Consider the following 20,111-nt stretch of genomic DNA (forward strand, 5'->3'; position numbering starts at 1 on the left):
CATCAGTTCAACATTTATTTAACTCGCTGAATCATCTCAGCTGCTCACTCAGAATCCTTCCAGCCTTTGAAGATATTTTGACTGCAGTGTTTATTATAACTGCAAGCACATAATTCCAATTGGTATGTCTTTTATACAAGTAGAACTACAACTGCAAAGCAGTTCAGCTCTGAGGCAGTTTCTTCACAGTCAAATCAGTATTAACTCAATTTTATAGCCAAGTTCTCTGGGGCACATAGAGCTCAAGTGTCAATTACAAGGGTGTCCCATTTAGGACTAATGGTTTGGTGCCTTTGTAAACCTCATCATCTTTTTCCAGTGAACTGATCACAGATTTTCTCAAGCTTTGAGTTAGCTGAAGTAGCTGAATTATAGGAAAAAAAACCCCATATAATATATGATGTATATATTCCACCAGCAAAGTGGAGGTCCCATCATTAAAAACCCAATGACATACCTGGAGGAAAGTCAGCAATTAGATTACATTTAGACTTCAAATTCTGAAGGCAGTGAGTTGTACTTTACAGAGAAGAGTTAGCCAATGTTCTGAGCAACAAACCCTAGCCTGGAGGTCAGTGTAATGGAGAAAAAGAGGACAAAACCCCTTCAATACAAATACATGTGAGTGCACAGGCATTAACCAATCGAACCTCCAGACATTCACCGCTTCCAAGCCTTAATAACAGCAGACAGACACAGTGTCAGGATGTATCAATACCATGTACATTCAGTTCAATCAGCTGTACTAACACCCTGTGAGCTCTCCCAGAGCATTACACCACTAGAGACAAAGTTTTAAACAAATACCCTCTGTGTATTGATTTTCAGTGATAAAAATATCAGGTTAAATAAACGGCCTTTTAGAGCAGTATTCCTGATAGTCTTGAGATGCTACAGGACAGCTGGGAGAAGATGCTCACAGAGGGATGCAGGAGACTTCTCAGGGTGGGAGCAGGGACAGACACAGCCAGCTGAGACAGGAGAGCTGCCAAGGCACAGCTACTGTTTGCTTCTCACTAAAAGTGGAACAGTGGGCACATTTCCCCAGTCTACAGCTTTCTAATATGTTCTTAATCCTCTCTCAATCAGTATTTGCAATCCCTGCATATGCAGAGACCTCCTGCTGCAGAGGTACAGGGTACACAAGATGCTGAATCTCTGCCACACCCTTCAAAAGACAGACCATTGGAAAGACTGAAAGTTTACCAAAAGCATAGTGTTTGCCTCTCCCTGCACAGGGCTGTATTACCACAACTGTGATTTAATTAATTACTTAAAAAGAGTGGATTCCTATACAGATGCAATCACAAAAATAATGCTGACATTAACAGACTCTATTTGCATTGCAAGGGTGTACTTTCAAGCAATTAAACTCCTACAAAGTTGCAGGGTTTGCTTTACCTTCAAACAAATTGTTTTACCTTCAGACAATGGAACTTAGCAGTGACCACTACCCTCCCTCGGTTTGATGTATTAGATCTAGGCTCTCTGCTATCCCATACAAAATTCCATTCATAATTCTATTGTGCTGCATTCACTTAGAGCTCTTCAACTCATTACAGGAACTAATGAGTCTGAAAAGTAAAAAAAACATCTCCAGGAACAGGAGAAATGTCCTTGTCTCCCCTTTACAAAGTGAACCAACTGGACAAATATTTGGAGTGCTCTATGGGAGGGCAGTGATAGGGAAAAAGAAATAAAGTTCCAGAATGGTGTTCTGACCATTTGCTTTGCCGAGCTAAACACATAACTTAATATGTTCACGGAGGGTAGAGGGGTGGGAGAATGCTAAATGAAAAAAGACAATTCCCTTTCACTGCTTAGTTTGTGTATTTAAGGACTCCTGGGAAGTTTGCATCTACAGGACTCACGTTCCTTACATTTAACACAGGTCCAAGACAAACGCTTTCTGCTCAGCCTCAAAAAAGGGACACGGCCTCCTTGTGTCTCTCCACTGGAGCAGAAGACTTGGAAACTACACAGCAAGCAAGCTCCTACCCCACCTTTAGTATTTCTTCAGCTTCAGTCCCATGGTTCTGCATAAGCATTCCAGAAGGCCTATGACAGAGAGATCAAAGGAGATGCTGAACCCTAAACAGCCTCTTTCTTATCAAATAAATGCTTGAGGAAATAAAGCCTCAAGAATGCAAGGCACTGCATTCAGTTAGCATCTTCATAGCCTAACGAAGACAGACAGTGGCAAGCAGCCAAAAGAAAGAGGTGAAATTTTGGCCTGGAGCTTTTAAAGACCCATTTCCTCCATGCTACAAAAAATATTTGAAACCAAGCTTATGCTCCAGATTTCAGCATTTTTCACTTTTCACAGCAAGATGCATCAGCACAGGAAAATGGATTCTGTGGACCTCATCCTGTGGTCCTCCAGGTCACCATCCTGCAGCCAGCCTCTACCAGAACACACTTCAAGCTACTGCAGGACCTCAGAGAAAGCCCCTCTATTTCTCCTGAAAACCAAGGTTCAGAAAAACACAGAATGCAGGATGATTTAATATTCAGATTACATTCTGCAGCAAAAGGTGACTGAGAGTTTAAATTTTCTTCTCTCTTTTTAAAGCACATTAGAGGACTTTGTTCTGACAAAAATGTGGTTGATGGCTTCCCTCTCTGGGAACCCAACAAGCTATCAATGAACTCATTAATCCAATGACAGCTAAGTGAAGTAAAGTTTACCCTCTGCAGCTCCACAGAACAGTATTTCAGAGTCAATCATACAGCAACAGCAAAGCCAGCAAGACTTCTATTCAATTTTCACATCCCTTGAGCATATCAGAAACTCAGCAACCAAAGCTCCCTTTGCTCTCCATGGGATAAATGACCTGCACTGCAAGACCCAGTCACAGAATATCCTGAACAATGTGGGATTCAACAAACAGCTTTGTTGAAACAGAGTACAATCCAACATGACAGGAGGAACCAGAATCTGACCTTGTACAGCTGATCCCATTGTGCTCTTCTACCATGTAGTGTTTCTAGGATGAAATTCCCAGGTTTTTTTGCCAGCCCCTAGCTGGTATCTCCCATGGGGTCCCTCCCATGACTGTTTTATGTAGGTATAAAAGAATAGCACAAACAGCAGTTTACCCCAGGATTCTTGCTACTTTCTCCACTGGTAATGGTGAGGGGAAGAGTTTATATAGTTAATTAATATTGATCTTGTAATTTTCACTGAAGGAGGGGTAGTTCAAGAAAGTTTAAGGTCCTTTTCCAAGGATCGCAAATAATAAATGCAGCAGTAGTACTCACCAGGAAGTCTGGATAAGCATCTAGAGAATACTTAATACCAATAGACCTTGACAAGATACCCAGAGCAACCAAACCATCCACATGGAGAGATCTGTTCCCAGCTCTCTCACTTTGCTTTCAGACGAGGCTCCCGATCCTCCTCTGTCCCCACACCTCGGCTCCTCCACGAGGACTCGCCAGAAGAACAGATCCTAACGTGCTGAACTCTTGTTAGCTGCAACCTATTTTGAGAAGCCTCTGCCTGACAGCAATTCTGAAGGATTTCTGCTGTTCAGCAGTGCCTGAAGCTTTATGTCCTGCCCTCCTAGTGAGTGTGTGTGTAACACTAATGGAAAGCAGCTGGTGGGCTGAAGCCGACTTTAAAAAAAAAAGTAAGAGGAGGAAATGCCTTTCATACAGTCACACAGACTCATTCTATAATTGTGTGAGAAGCCAAGAGGATAAGAAGGGGGAAGGGTAAATGGGAAAAATTCATAAGCACTGTGTTACCAGTCCAGAAACTGAGAGGGTCAATACCTCTGTCCCCTGCACTGCTGCCCCATCTCCTCAGACTCCCCTCCCTCCCTCCCTGCACTCCTCCATTTGTTGATTTAGCACTAGAGAACCGTGTCCCTGCATGTGGGCACTGGTCTGTAGCACTTATACCTGAGGCAGGTAGCTGAGCAGGGCAGCTGCTGTTCTGTACTCAGCTCAAGAGCTTTGCAACGCCTGGCACCCACGCCAGACAGATTAACTTGGTTTGGTGCCACTTCGAGCTGTCCTCATCACCTAATTACTCTGCTGTGCTTATTAGCACAATCTTGGGTAGCTGCTGTCTGTGCAAGATCTCTGTTGCAAGTTTATACCAGCTCAAACAATACAGTAAATACCAGTTAGCCAAAAGCCAAGGAAAATGGTTATTGATAGCCCATCCCTAATGACAATTTATCACAGAGATTATACAGTGTATTTGCAGGTCAGTACCAACCAGGAGAAATGTGACAGAAATTTGCCCAAATCAAGACTGGCTCGAACACAGTCATGATCTAAGCCACAACAAGATTTTGGCCCCAGACTGTCTCTATTTTAAAGGAATGGACGTTAAATGACCCAGTTAAATTCCAGCATTTGGCATTAGCATAGGACTAAGCTTTCCCCATGTGGTAATTCTTTTTCTTCACACTAACACACTGGGGAAATTTCAGGAAACAGCTGGAACGAGGATCTTCTCACACTCTTCCTAAAAAAAGGAAAAGAATAGCTAAGTCTTCCAGCAACCACACTAAAGGAACCAGTTGCCAGCAGTAGGAGACACTCTCAGATCCACTTGACACGGATACATTTGAAGTAGTTGTGGAGGAGGAGGAATATGCATTTAAAAATCAACAGGGATGTAACCAAAGGCTGCCTTGGCCAGTTAGGGAGCTACTCCCAGTGTGCATTACTGCCTTTGGAAAAGGATTCAAGGCAAAGCAACAGGAAATGTCAAGCCACTATCACTGAACAGCAGACATGCCTCATGCCAGCAGAGTCAAGATGTCAGAGTCAAGCACGGGAACAAAAGTCAAGCTTACTGTCTCTGCCTCTCCAAGTGGCAAGTTCAACAAGTAAGTGTAATCTTCCATCCCACATCTGGTGGTGGGCATATTTAGCCACTGTGTTCTAGCTTGTGTATGTGCTTTTTAGTCCCTCTCCAAATTCCTAATTAATTTGTTTCACCTGGAGCCTTCAGGCATAAAGTTAGATGGGTGGGATCTGACCTGTGGTGTGCAGAGCCCGGGGGTCTATGGGCTGCTTTGTAGGGATCAGCAAAAGGTGGCAAAGGAAAGAGGTTTGCCATCAGCTGGCTGCAACATGCTCTACAGAGGCTTGAAAGACTGTGAGCCTGAGAAAACTCCATGGAAATTGCCAATATCTGCAAAGGTATCTCTGAACAAATACTAGTTTAGACAGCAATATCTATGAGACAGAGCTTGTCTTTTAAACGTATTCTAGCAGATGGAGATTATTGGGCTGGGACTTGGGTAAATTCACTGGTTTTCCTGGCTCTATCATTGAATAGCAGGGCAAATTGCTGGATTTCTAACAAGAACCAAGGTATTTATCACTCAGCCTTGAGCTTCTTTATCTGTGGAATCACAATGGTCACACTGAACTCCTGAAAAGCTTAATGAGCCCTGTGGAAGAGTTAAATATCACCTCTGCTGCAGGAGAGCAGCATGCTGGAACTGTATGGACTGACACAAGTGCTAGAACCACATAGAAGGTAAATAACAAAGAACCCCATAAAATTTCACAAGAGCAATCTGCACATAGGCCATGCCCCCATATTTGAGTCACAGTGATTTCCAATATGTTATTCTTAGAAACTGGGAAAAATCATTAATCCAGGGCCTGAAATAAAAGAGTTTGGAGGGATTTTTACCAAACTAAGCTGTCTGATTATTGCAGGTAAAATGAGGCTGAAACAATAGAGAGCCAAACACCAGAACTGAAACATGGAACTTTAGGCTATATCCAAAGCTTTCTCTTTTTTAAAGGCTTTTCCAAAACAGTCACTTATCCATCAATTTTTGGATAAAGAGCAGTTTAAAGATGGGGGGAAAAAATCTTCAGATAACATGAAACTTCTCAAGACAAGAGATAATAAAGACATTTAATGGCCAAGAATTTAAAATGAGCTGAAAAAAAAAGGGGGGGAATTCTGAGACAAACTGTTACAAATCTTCATTCTGAAGATCAAAACGCCATAAAACCAGTCAGCCATCTTTTGACTATAAAGAAGCAAATAAAACACAGGCTTTGTGGTCTCAGAAGCTGCCTTTGGCAGGAAGCTCAGGAAATCTCCCTTCATGTGAAGTCCCAAAACCTATTTGTCAGAATCCACTGCCTGTACACACAACAAATAAAAACAAGGCTAGCTCCTTCCTATGTTGAAACGCTCTGTGTCTGTCTGGCTAACCCCAGGTTCCCACTGCCCGTGGGCATTTCTGCAGCTCAGAGCCCATTTTGACCCCTGATGAAGGGGGGGCCAGAGGCAGCACAGGGGCTCTTCTGCAGCTGTGTGTGAAGTTTGATGGTTTCCTTCCCTTCTTCTCCTCCTGCTGTCCCTGCTCTGCTCTCTCTAGAGCCTCAAGTTGGGCAGCTCCTGAAGGAGAATTGGTCTTGAAGCACATGGAGAATGTTGGAGCCAAGGGAGATCATCCCTGTGCTCAAAGCAGTTCCTGAGCCCCTTCTATCCCAAGGGCAACTACTGACCTTTCTCTAGTATGAGCAACTACTAACAAGGGATCCTACTTCTCTGGGATTCCAGACACAAATACCTCTCTAAAACAGGATCATCTAAAATAAGATTATCTGAGATAATGCTGTTTTGCACCAATGGAGTATCAAGCTGAATTCAACTGTATTTTAAGGTAGTGGTACAGTAGCATCAGGGAGCAGAGCATTACATGACAGTAAAAAAACCCAAGAGTGTGACACCAAGGATAACACCAACTGCAAGATGGGGTAGTGACAAGCAGGTGCATGGGGGAGAGAATCAGATGGGGACAGACATTCTGTAAGATCTTCACAGGCCAAGGCTTCGAGAAAGGAAGCAATAAGACAATTTATATATTTTTAATTTAAGCTTTTGAAACATTATTTTCACTAAACTGAAATGATGGAAAGAGTTTGCTACAATGAATCAGCAAACAATTCCTCCACATCTCTGTCAGGTCTGTATTTTCCCATGTACATAGATAACTTGATGGTTACCACAATGTCTACATCCTAATTTTGAGCTAGACTACTCAAACACATCTCATTTGCATCAGAACTACTGTGTGAATCACAAGCACTTTGTTAGATGAGTGATACCTGGAAGGCCCAGCAGAAGTGCACAGTTACATATTTCTGAGAATGTTTAAGTATCAATTAATTCATCAGGAATACAAGTTAAACATTTAGCTCACTAATTAACACCAGACCCTTGAATCTCAGAGGCCAAACGGAACAACCACCAAAAATTTTGAAGCTGGAATGACACCTTGGCTCTGGATGGATGGTTAGAAAGTAAGATTGGGCAGCTTTGTCTGCACAGCCAAGATTCCCCGCTCTGACTGAGAGTGCTACAATTCCCTCTAAGAGCACCCTGGTCAGGGCTGAGGTAGAGTTAATTTTCATCATAGCAGCTGCTGTAGAGCTGTGGTTTGGATTTGTGCTTGAATCAGTGCTGGTAAGTCAGAGATGCTTCCTTTATCACTAAGCAGGTCTCACCCAGAGCGTCTGCTGCTCCTCACCCCACCCCAGCAGTGAGGAGGCTGGGGGTGCACAAGGAGCTGGGAGGGGACACAGCCAGGAGAGCTGATCCCAGCTGACCCGAGGGATATCCCAGAGCATATGGCCTCATGCTCAGCATATAAATCTGGAGGAGAAGGAGGAATGGGGGACATTTGGAGGGATGGTGTTGTCTTCCTGTCACCATTACATGTGACAGAAACCTGCTGTTCTGGGGATGCTAAACACCTGCCTGCCCTGGGGAAGTGGGGAATAAATTCTTTGTTTTACTTTGCTTGTGTGCATGGCCTTTGCTCTAGCTATTAAAATGTCTTGATCTCAACCCACGAGTTTTCTCACATTTACCCTGGGAATCTCTCTCCAATCCCACCACGGGAGAAGGAGGAGTGAGTGAGTGAGTGAGTGAGTGAGTGAGTGAGTGAGTGAGTGAGTGAGTGAGTGAGTGAGTGAGTGTTGTAGGGCTTAATTGCTGGGGTTAAAGCACAACAGTCACAAAGATACCAACATGCTATAGCATGGAGATAGGATACAACAGAGCACAGAATGACTTGGCACCTGTACACTTAACCAAATGCAGCAGCACACACAGGTGTGAACACAGGTGAGAACACAGCTACAGAAAAGAATAATTATGTGTGTGGCCCAGGTCATGCCTTTTTCACACATGGTATGCTGGAAACCTTGGGCTGTTGGCACAACCTTGACTATTGGCACAGTGATGAGCAGTGACAGCTCAGCATGTGCAAGCAAAATCAGACAGGATATAAACTGACTGGGTTGGTTTTTTTTCTTTGTTTATACAGCAACTCCCGCAAGGGAATGAGAGGCCACCTGCTAACTTGAAACAAATAATTATGAATAAAATACCAAGATAAGCAAAACAAAATAAGAGAGTTTGGAGTTAGTATTTGCTGTATTCAAAATAATATTTAAAACTACTTAATCCAGAATAGTTTTACCAACCTTGAGACTATAACAGATGTAATGCAGAACTAAAAGCTTGAATCACAGTAGTGCAGAACACCTTGTCCTCAACTGCTTTCCTACAGCAGGAGAAATCTGGGGGATGGAAGGGAATCAACCTTGGAATTACCTTGGGTTTTTTTCCTGTTTCCCCATGGACAGACTTATCTCAGATTTTCTCAAATCTGGCTGCTAATCAGCTCTACCTGCCCTACACTAGCTCAGATAGGTTATCTACTGGAAGTACAACTTGAATCCACTGCATTTTTGTCCCATATATAATCAGATTTCAGCTTCTACATCCAATTCTAGGCCTTCACATCACAGCAGATGTGAAAGCCTAAAACTTTGTAGACCTCTGCACAAGGAGGAAATGACAAATTAATCTCTCCAGTTGGCTCTAGGTATACAAAGCTACACACTTGGTGCAGCAGATGTTTCTGTCTAAGAAGAGAACACAAGGGAAAATTATGACAAGATGTTTTCATGGCTCAGTCTGGCAAAATTATGTAGACAAAAAACCTGATGGACAAATGATGCAGAAGAGTGAGAATCACATTCAGCAGATTGTCCCAACCCAAGCTTCTGCCCCACTGCAAGTGATGTAGGACAGGCAGCATTAGAAGTCAATTTGACAGCATATCTGCCAAATACTCAGAACCTTAGTGATAGCAAAAGGACTGTTCTACTGAAACCAAATAAACAGGCCTGCTTGGAATTCCTCTGCCTACAGCCAGCAAACACACTGTACCACTGTGGCTGCTAAAACAAACACCATCCAGAGAGAAGCACGAACAGAATGAGGAGATGGGAGTGACTCACTGGTGTATTAAGACAGAATTGAACTTCTTACACAAAGATGAGTAAAACAGAATGAAACGCAGAGAAAGAGTTGATTTTTTTGTTAATAATACAGCACCATTGTACTAACGGTGCCCAACTGCCTGCAGTGCCATGGCTCTGACACCTCCTAATTGCTTTTGTTCACCCTCTCTGCTATTTTTGAAAAAGAATACAGTACTTAAGCCTCTATACATTTAATACCAGGCAGAGCACTGAATGACTCCTGTGGGCTACAGACAAAATGCTCACAAATGTCCAAACGCTCTATAATTGCCAAATACAGGAACATGCTCAAAGGTTGTGTACTGAAAGATTCCTCCAAGAGACTCACAACACCTGAGGAGTGTTTTCACCTCAGCTCTCTGTTTTGGCCTTAGTGGGGAGAGCTCTCTATTTTCCATAAAAGCTGTTTCTTGAAACTCATCCAAGGATTGTCTCCACACAAGTGAACTTGCTTTGCTGGGCAGAAACCACCTCTCATACTCAGATATTTTCAACTCAAAATCCCCCACCACTGAAAAGCTGTTAACGAGTGATTCTTACTCTTGTTGTGAAATAATATACTAAAGTGATGTACAATGAAAAGACATGTAAACAGACATATTCCAGAATATCAAAGTGTTTATGGGAAGCATTTCACCTCTCCTGAATTCATCAGCCACACAAACAGACCCCAGATCACCACAGGGGCAGTGGCTCTGCCACAGCTCCCGGGAAGCCTGCACTGACCCCAAAGCTGCAGAGCTGCCAGCTGAGCCCATGGACCACGGCTGAGCCGAGATGATGCTGGGGGATGCCACAGGCAGGGATGGCCAGGGAACTCAGTGTTTTGCTTTAAACACCCTGGAGTCTTGGAGAGATGCTTAATGCCTAACACCGCGCCAAAGAGCAAAGCAGGATTGCCTGCAGTCAGCCGGGAACGCAGCTCAGCGCCGTGGCAATGACGGCTCCAGAAAGGGAGAGAGGCCACAGGAGGCGAATGAGCTGCTGACAGAGAAGAGCCAGCAGCTCCCAGATCCAGCAGCTCCCAGAGCCAGCAGCTCACACTGCCCCGGCCCCCACGTGTCAAGCTGCTACTCCAGTAGCAGTTGGTGGAGCTTTAAACCACTTCCAATCCACTTGTCACTGTCCAAGCTAAAACAGCAGCTGCTTGCTGTGGAGCAAAAGGCTCCAAGGACCACACAAGCATGCAAAAGCTGTAAAAAGTGTAACTAGCCTCAAGGACAAAGGGATTTTTGGGATTTCCACCGTCCCCTATGTGCGTCTCCAAGAAGAAGGTCGGGGTGAAGGTGCAGGGGCAGTGAACAAACAGATTATCATCAGGGGGACAGCTCTGTCCCATCTTTGGAATAAACCCAGCAATCACCACAATCTCTTCCTGACACTTATCTGAACAAGCAACAATACAAAATACAGCAACAGCACCTAACCCAGAAAACATATTTTACCAATGTCATGGTCGTAACATCATTTCAGACTGGCAATTGCTTTCATCTCAAACAATCTAGAAATATATTGAAAATTCTACTGATGCATTCCTTGATCAACTTGCTTTACCCAAATGCTGAACTTCTTTGCAGGATAAAAGTGCACATCAGCACTTTTAGACAATTATGGAATATAGGAAAAGAACACAATACCCCACTGGAAGTGCAAAGCTTAGCAAAGCAGAAGACATTCAAGCTGAAATGTCTATAATTCTGGGATTGTTGTTTGTGAAAGGCACCATGAAATCCTGAGTGACCACATTAAGTGTAGTAAATACCTTTTCCTATAGTCTGCTATAGAAACCAGTCTGAGCTGGCACATAAAGCCTTCAGTCAAATATTTTATATAGCTTCTAACACACTGTATTTATCTTGGGAAATTGGCAGTTTGCATTGACCATCAGTGAACCTTACTATTCAAGCAACCACATTTTCAGCTCATAACAACATACTTGGCTAGTCCCAAAAACTGAGAAGCATATGAAAAGATTTCTCCACAGGCTTTAGGAAACTTTATCATACCTATTCAGGTATCATATTTTTTTTCTGACTATGTTTGGAGTAAGAAAAAGACAGAACTCTGCAACAAGGGCAATGAGCTATAAACTAAGAACAATTCAAGATTACTCAGGTTGCATATGCTGCTTAAAGAGAAATATGAAAGCAATCTAGAAGTTTTATTTCAGTGAAATAGCAGACAAGATTTGGACTGTGATGAAGAATTACCTGAATTAGACTTTTGGTTCTTTTTTTCATTTCATAAGAGGGCATTAACAAAGCACAGGGACAAGACTATGTGTACAAAGATCAGATTCAGCCACACATTATTACAGTGTACCAAGGCAGAGCCTTTGCCTCCACTTGTAAAATGTGGGGGAGTGGGATAAATGTGACAGCAGCACAGGAGAGCACCACCTAAAGAAGCTTTTAAAACACCCCAGATGCTTTAGCTGGACTCAGCAGCTCAAAGCCCTGGAGGGAATCCTTCCCCAAAGTCCATGGCAGGTTTCTTGGCACATACTGAGCTCTAAGCCACTTTGGCCAAATTCCTACTGGTACCCAAGCCAATTGCTTAAAGCATAAAAGTAATTTCATTCCAAAAGAACTTTTATTCAGAAAGCAAACTAACTCCTACAGGTCAAATGACCATGTGAGAATTTGGGGAAGTTGTTCCACAAACATATTTGTCCAGAAAGATAAATACTACATGTTAAACTCCAAACCAATTTCATTGAAAATTAATCTTAGGTTAAAAGCATCACTATTCCTGCAACTGGTGTCTTGAACTTATTTTGACTGCCAAAAACCACAGCCAAATCAGCATATAAAATTTGTGAAGACTGCAAAGAGTTAGTAGTTGCATTAATTCACTCGGGAATACATCACAGGCTAAGAAATACAACCTGTGCATATATACCAAGTATAGAGACATAACTGAAGAATATCAAGAAAGAAGAACCTGTTGAAGAAAAAGAACCCTGTTCCTCATAAGCCAGGTGGAGACTGACCAGGAAAGAAGAGATGTTTTGCCACATGTAAAAAAGCTTATTCTGTCCAGCCTTTATTGTCTCTCTCTGAATTTCAAACTTGTTTTAACTACATTAGATTCTGAAAGATTTCATGGGGGGAAATCAAGCAATGTAAATCTACTACTTTTTGTCAGTTCAGGTGCCTACCTTCATCAGGACTGACCCATAGCCCTTTTGCTAGTTCTGATGGCATCTATCTAAAGCAAACTTCTCTGCCAAATATTAATTCCCTGTTATAAATTTCAAAGGAGGAAAGGAGTCAATATGGGATGGAAATGCTAACAGAAATCCAGTAGGAGCTGTGCACCTTTGAAAATGCACATTTCCACCAGAGTAACATGAGTCAAACTGTTGGTGTGAGGGATACAACCTTTGGGAGAAGGAAAGGGTCAGTTGCCAGCTCCACTTCTGAACTATTTTCCTCCCTCTGCTATCCAGGACTTGCCCACACATTTAACTATCAGTATTCACATCTCAAGCCTCAAGACAGTTTCACTTGCCTTCCACTGTGCATGTTCCCTGTCTAATCCCTCACCGGGTGCAAGAATAGAGCCCTCTGCAGTCTGCTGGTGCAAAACACGATCAAACAACTCCTCAGGTTTGGCAGCAGGAAATTTTCTTCCATGTCTCAGCCGGGAGAATGTCAAAGGAAAGAAAAACAGAATGCATCTTCATGATGGTTTAAAGTACAAATACTAACATGCATTCTCTCATTCTCCTTTCCCTCAATAGGGGAAATAGGGTTCTGTTCTCCAACAGAACATGCCAGTGAAGAAATAAAAAAATAATTCTTTTAAATACAACCAAATCTCTCAAGAGGGAGCAATTACAGAAACAAACCTCAGATTGCTTATAGAAAACCTGAGCTCATCAAGTTCTTAAAGCCCATTTACTGCCAGACTTCTAGCTGAACATTTTTTAAAAGCCAATGTGAATTTCTGTATTTCTCCTTTTTGTGTGTTAATATATAAACAATATAGCTAATCACTAGGGAAGAGGGCATTTTCCCTCTTGCTATAATTAAATGGGAAAATGTTCTTAATTCCTTTTGCAATATTTCACATTTTCTCTGAAGGAGAAAAAAAAAAAAGACCAATTTTCACCAGACTAATATTTAATCCAGGACTTATTTTTTGCACTTTTGTGCTCAGGCTGGTACTTCAGACCCAAGGCATAACTACTTTGTTCAATACTGCAGCTGCAATAATACAACAAAGAATTTCCAAGCACCCACTAGACTCAGCTCCCTTTGGAAAGGTGGAGGGGAGGGCTCAGCATGGCACTTACTTTTTACTTTTCAGGCAGCCGTAGAACCCAGCCATGGCGCTTCCCGGGAGGCGTGTGTGCATTGGATTGAGCCTGGGTGCGGATGCCAGCGCAGGGATCCCGGCACGGCGCAGCGCACCGAGCCCCGCGAGTGCGGCAATTCCCGGCCAGACACAGCCCCTGGTCCCAGGCACTCGGGCTCTGCTGAACTGGCTCCAAGGAGGGCTGTGCCTGCTCCATAAATGGTTATGAATTGTTAACTCCCCCTTTTCCTCTCTCCTTCCAGCTATTGGTACGCACAGCATCCGAAGTGTAAAATACCATATGGCGTTTGATTCCCTCTCCCTGTGGGACTAATGAGAGGTTTGGTTGTAATTAGGATGTGAAGAAGCCCTGAGGAGATTAATTGTTAGTGTTATTTTTTAGACAGAGGAAAGCTACAGAAAATACTTGCAACATCTTTGAAGCAACGACGAAAAACTGAAGTTATTCTCCGCACAAAGGAGGTGCACAGGATCTTTCAAGACAGGCATTATCCCAATTCACTGTAAATCACAATCTATTCTAACAATCTTTTCTGCATATTATCAGGAAAAAAACCCAAACAACTGCATCCCTGCACTATTGCAAAGTCAGGCAAAAAGCTCTAGAGTATAAATTAGCCAGCACACCCATATGACAGAATTACTGCCTGGTGATGACCTCTGACAATATACTAACAATTGTTACTCACTGTCACAACTAAGGAGGCACTCACTGGGTGTGGAAACAGGTACATGCTGGGGAACGTAAACCTCAAGGAGCCTCATTCTCAGGGGTGACCCAAGTCCTGGGCACAACATAGCTGTACACATTTCTGGCATTGCATTGCATTAAATTCATATGGAAATGAATTTCCATCACTGCTATCAATGGCCTCTGCTGAGGTGAAAGCAGAGAGGAGGCAGCACAAGCAATGTCAGGGAGCAGCAGCAGCCGGTGCTGAGTGTGAGCCTCTGCCTGGAGTCGCATGGCTTGCTAAGAATATCAACTCCTGAATAAAAACTGCATGGATATTTAAAAGTAGGAAGTTCATAACTCTCATAATAGCAAAGCAAAGATTTACAGTCATTCCTAGAAGATCAGAAGAAAACCACATTTATTTGTACTTCTCAGCTGGTACCTAGTGTTTGAATACTTGGGTCTGACAAGCCAGTAGGAGGGAGTACTATTAAGTATTTTTATATGAGTTTCTTAAAGACATTTAGTAGAAATACCAGCTCTACAGTGGAGAAGTCCTTCTTGAATACTTGGAAAAAATACTTTAATTTAATGCCTTTCTCATATGAGACACATGTAGTTAGAGAAATGGACCTCTGGTGAGGAGTCCCATAAATGGCTCAGCTTCTAACAGTGCAGAAGTTTGATATCTGTGAATGGACAACTCAACCTCTCCATTTTCTAACCCTTCACAGAGGAAAGCTGTCACACAAATAATCTATGGCAAGTGCAAGGGCCATCACAAACAGGAAACAAATCATACTCTGGTCTAGTTTCCCACTTAGCTGGAAAGCAAAAGCCTCTACAAGCAACCACCTTCAACGCCATCCACAGAGGGCATTTGCATTTGCAGATCAAAGCTGACCTCAAGGAGATGTAACACATTTTCTGTCTCTTGGGAAAAGACAAAGCTGCAAAAATACAGTAGCACTAGCTGATGTTTTACCTGAACGAATTTCAATGTTGGGAATTACTGCGTTTGTCACGATGACTTCACACTGAATTCTTAATCCCAGCTGAAAAAGGATCACTAGAGAGCATCAGTCTCCATCCATCAGCCAAAGCCCACAGGAAAAAAAAAAAAAGTAAAATCAAGGCTTTAGTTATTGGGCAACCACCACCAGGAAGGAATTCCTGGAAATTACTGGAGAAATTCTGACTGGCCTAATGCACAAAACCTTGGATGTAGAACTGCATCAGAAATCTGCCTGGAATTTTGTTCAGAAAAATGCTGCCAACAGAAACATTTATACTACAGTAAGAAATGAAGGAGATCTCATGAGAAATTCACATTTATATTTACAATCAAGAAAGATCAAATGGCCTTCCAGTGGGCACAGTCCCTAAATCTAGTGGAAGGGTGTAATCCTGATGACTTTGGAAGAATTTCATCACTTTAACTGGCATAGAACACAGCCTGGAAGCTTCAAAAAAATCAGTGTTTTTGCTAACATAAAGCAGATTTCCTGTCTCCAAACCTCCTCAGATGGCTTTCCTTCAGAATATGCTTCCTTTCAATATTGTTTTTTCTTGCATGCATTTTTGTCTTGAAGTTACTTACCTGAACATGCAGAACTCCATCTGTTGGCTTCCATTTAGGTCAAACATAGTCCTGTTCTCAGCAACTAGCAGTTTAGCAACACACATTGCACCATCTCAAAACCCCCTTGCTTTCTAAGAAGCACAGACTAGTAAACAGTCATTAAAAATAATTATCCCACCTCAGGATTTAATACTTTTTGATTCTCTATCTTCATATCACCCTTCAAGGCATGCTAGATTTATTATTCACTGCTCTGCCTCTTTATCACTAGCACAGCTTCAAATGGCTACACACTGAACGTTTTGGACACAGCCCTGAAATCTTAGATGTCGATAAACATCAGGGCTCTGTGTCCACAGGCAAATCAGTGCAAGCAAGCAGGGATGTGCTGTACCTGCTCTGACAGCCAGACATCGCTGCTGACATTTGCTCCTCACTTGTCACATGCTAAAGTGAATGGGCTTCTCTACTGCCACTTAATTAATTGAAGCTGTTTTCAGCTGGGAGGTAGATGAACACCAAATAACCACAGACTTTGGCAAAGTAAAGATGGTTCTTCAAAGATAGGGAAGACAGCAAGTTTAAACACCTGAAATTTCAATCAGATCTGGATTTCCTCTAAAGTTTGTGGCTTGGCTTGGTTGAAATAGCCCAGTCTGGGCCTACTTTGATTTGAAAATCATGACTTACTTCAAAGTCACTGTCATGGCTTTCCCTCAACATCCCAACATGGCACCAGCCCCCTGCACATCCACATCACTGCACATCCAAATCTGCCTCGCTTCCCCTGCAGGGAAAACAAGCAGCCCCAGGGGCAACCTGCCCTCCCACAGTGGTTCCAGCAGCAAGCTCCCAGCACCTGGTAAACTTCCCAACAAGTTTCTTAATTTCTTCCAAAGGGAACAAGGGAGGCAAGACTGAGCAAGGTCCAGTCACCCAACCATTGAGAAATCCTTGCACCAAAATACAGCTCCTAAAATCATAGAGCTATTTGTTTCACATGCTGTCACTTGAGTCATTGCGAAAAAGGCCTCTTCAACCTAAGTAACCAACAGCAGCTACTAATCCAATGGAGGAAACTCAAACACACATGTATTACAAATACCCAGGGTACATGCCAACAGCCTGAGAGCAGAGGTGTTAGGAGCTACACACATGTCCTGGGTTATAATGCAAAAACGTGTATTCTATCACCATCTGTTGAAATGTGGGAGGGGTGGTGATCCTTATCTCTGTGGAGATATCCTCTGCTGATGTGCCATCTGATAAAATCAGGGGGATGATCATCGTTATCTTTTCACAACCCATCCTTCCTCCAGAAGATATATTCTGTTAATGGGCCATTGAGTCCCACTGTATGACTGATAAAATTACATCATCCCACTGGGAGATGCTCCAGCCAGGGCCAGGAGCCAAGCCTTTCCTACCTAGATAAAAACTGAGATTTAGAACACCAAGGCAGTCTCTTTCCACTGGATCCCAGAGGAAAGCCGGATTTTTTTCTACATCATCACTGGACCTTCAGAGGAAAACTGCACCTTCTACAGGACCACTGCTTCAACTGAACCACATCTGTCATCCAGGAGGATGCAGCCACCATTTAATGGGACTGCTACCAACACCCTGACTGACAGGGTGTCAGGTTGTATTTCTGACTCTGTCAGTGGTTTTCTTGGGTATTATTGCATGTATTTTATTTTTTCTCTTTTTTCTTATCAAATTGTGCTACTTACTTGGAGTCTCTCACTCGTTTTGCTTTCAAACCAGTACAACACACCACCAGCAATCCTGAATATGTTTCATGTCTGACAGAGCTACAGTGCTTCTTGCAGCCTCTTGCCACTGGATCTCTAAAGGCCAACCACATCCTGGCCTCCCCAGCTCTGCAAACTGCAGCTTCACACTGCAAACTTGCGACTGCAAACACTTCACATTTCACAAAATGCTCATCCAAAGCTGGCTTGAATGGCATCAGCACACACAGTGCACAGCAGCAGGAAGGGACCAGATGTCACACAGTCAGGAAATCACGCATTTCACGAACTCTGTTTAAACATGGGTGTTTGGTTTATATTTTTTAAAAATTTATTTCCAGAAAGGGGCAAAAGTTTCATTTGAGCATTTCACTAAACAAATTTAGAGGTAGGAGTAAAAATCCTACATCAAATTGATTGACCATAGCATTTCAGATTTCCGGTGTATTTTGATGTCTCTGAACTGAGCTCTTCTTAGCAAGGTAAATGTCACATTGTGATAGGGTGAGCCATCATATACTGATCCTTCAGCCACTTGGATTTTATGTCATGAAGATTCTGTGTGTTCCTTACAAGCATGTTGCATCTGTAGCCCTAGCAACACTTTGCAACTGCTTGCCAGTTTAAATGTGCCTCTCAAGAAACACTTTGCCGAAGAAGAGAGGGATTCAGCTTCCTTACAAGTGAAATTCCCAGGCTGGCAAATTGGCCAGGCTCAGATATTTTCTGTGAAAACTCTTCAGTTCTAAAGATACAACTAAACACGCATCACTGTTAAAAGCTGCACTATCAGAGCTTTAAACAAGCAGGGTTAGAAACAAACACAGTAGTCTGCAGACAACAAAGAAGTGGAGATAAGAGGATTTCTGCTTGCAGAGTTTATACATCCATCTGTGATTAATATTATGAGGAAAATGAGGGTCAAAGCCTATCTCTGAAACTGAAAGTAGAGAGTGTAGTTGGAGGCATCCAACTATGCACTATTTCAGCTTTTTATTCATGTATTTATTTATATATGCATGAATAAATTCTTCATGTCAGAAGAATTTGCCATGATACTTGCTCTGTAGTCTAATTATTCTATGCTGCTCTAATTATGTGTGTTTTCACACTTTGTGTGCAATATGTGGGATTTGGGGGATTTTTGTTGTTGTCATTCCCTGCTAGAGGTACTTCCTGCAATCTCCTTCAACACTAAGAATATTTCAAAGACCACATCAATAATATAATAATCTCTTTGAGTCCAGTGTTTGGTAATTCTGAGTCTTCATTGTTTTCTTCAGTTTATCACAAACACACTGTCTTCTCTGAGGAAGAATTGAAGAAAAACTTTGGTATGGTGTATCCAGTGCATTACAGAATTTTAAAATATGACCTGAAAAATACTGGCCCACTAAATCTATCCTTTGTGTCCCCACAGCCAAATGTGAACTCTTCCTGGATTAACTAGAGATGAAGGTCAAGCCATGTGTCATTCGAAAGGTAATTTCCTCTAGATTTGCGACAGGATCACAGATGTAACCTCAGATTTCAGTGACAGAAAATATTAATTGCCTAACAAATAATACAGATCCAGAGATAGGATTGTTTGTTTGACAGTTTACAATCTACAACGATTTATTTGCATATAAATATGTAATTTATTTTTAGATAAGTAACAGCGTTCCTGTATACACAGACCAGGATGTGCTGCCTCTCAAATCTCTGCTTTCTTCATCTAGGACCACAAATTTAAAATCTAAGATATTAAAGAATCTGAATGAAAAACAGATTATTTTTGACACAGTGGAAGAGTGGGTATTTCCTGTGAAAATACTAGCATGGTCAATATTTTATATGCTGGGAAACTGTGGTTCTTTTGTCCTGGTGGAGTTAGTGCAGAAGTTGAACAAAGGAGCTCTATTTCTGCATGTCCTGACTTAAGAAAATACCATGTTAAAGAATATTAAGTTCCAGCAACACAACTTTTCCTTCTCGATGTCCAGGCAGGCACCAATACACGACCATCTGGAAAGAAATGTGAGAACACAGTATGTAGCTACAGGAACATGGACCAGTGCCTGGTGTAAATGTTGAACATCAGAGGTAACAGTTACTGAGTCTAAACAAATATCCTGAGATTATGTGAATAATGAATTGAGTTTTCTACACACCATTCTTCCCAAATTCCCCTCTAGGGATAGATCCAGTTAATGTCCTTCAAACACTCTTGCCAAGCTCCCTTGGAGACAAATCAGACCAACGCTGCCACTGATGCCTGTGCTGTGAACAGCAATCAAGTTTTATGACTTCCCATGTATATTAGTTTAACACTAATGTAGGCCCACCTCTTCAACAGAGTTACTTCTGATTTGTTTGTTCAGGTATAAGCAAGAGGAGAACCAGGGACTCGCACATCTGGAATAATATTCCTAAAACCATCAACATCCCGAATTCCAGCTGCAAC

At 42.3% G+C, this 20,111-nt stretch overlaps 1 protein-coding gene across 2 annotated transcripts in view; it reads right to left on the reverse strand.

Moving 5' to 3' along the window:
• Positions 1-13,807, reverse strand: part of KIAA1210 (KIAA1210 ortholog) — a 41,128-nt gene extending 27,321 nt beyond the window's left edge. Inside the window, exon 1 of one of the 2 annotated variants that reach the window (XM_014886931.2) lies at positions 13,631-13,807. In XM_014886931.2, coding sequence (XP_014742417.2) covers positions 13,631-13,692 — 62 coding nt within the window. In that variant the 5' untranslated portion in view covers positions 13,693-13,807. Of the gene's footprint in view, positions 1-3,261; positions 3,383-13,630 lie in introns of those variants that run through there. The other variant, XM_014886949.2, reaches the window with a different exon arrangement.
• Between the last annotated feature and the right edge of the window lie 6,304 nt (positions 13,808-20,111).

The sequence above is a fragment of the Sturnus vulgaris genome, chromosome 14, assembly GCF_052056855.1.
Source record: "Sturnus vulgaris isolate bStuVul1 chromosome 14, bStuVul1.hap1, whole genome shotgun sequence".
NCBI classification, from domain to species: Eukaryota; Metazoa; Chordata; class Aves; order Passeriformes; family Sturnidae; genus Sturnus; species Sturnus vulgaris.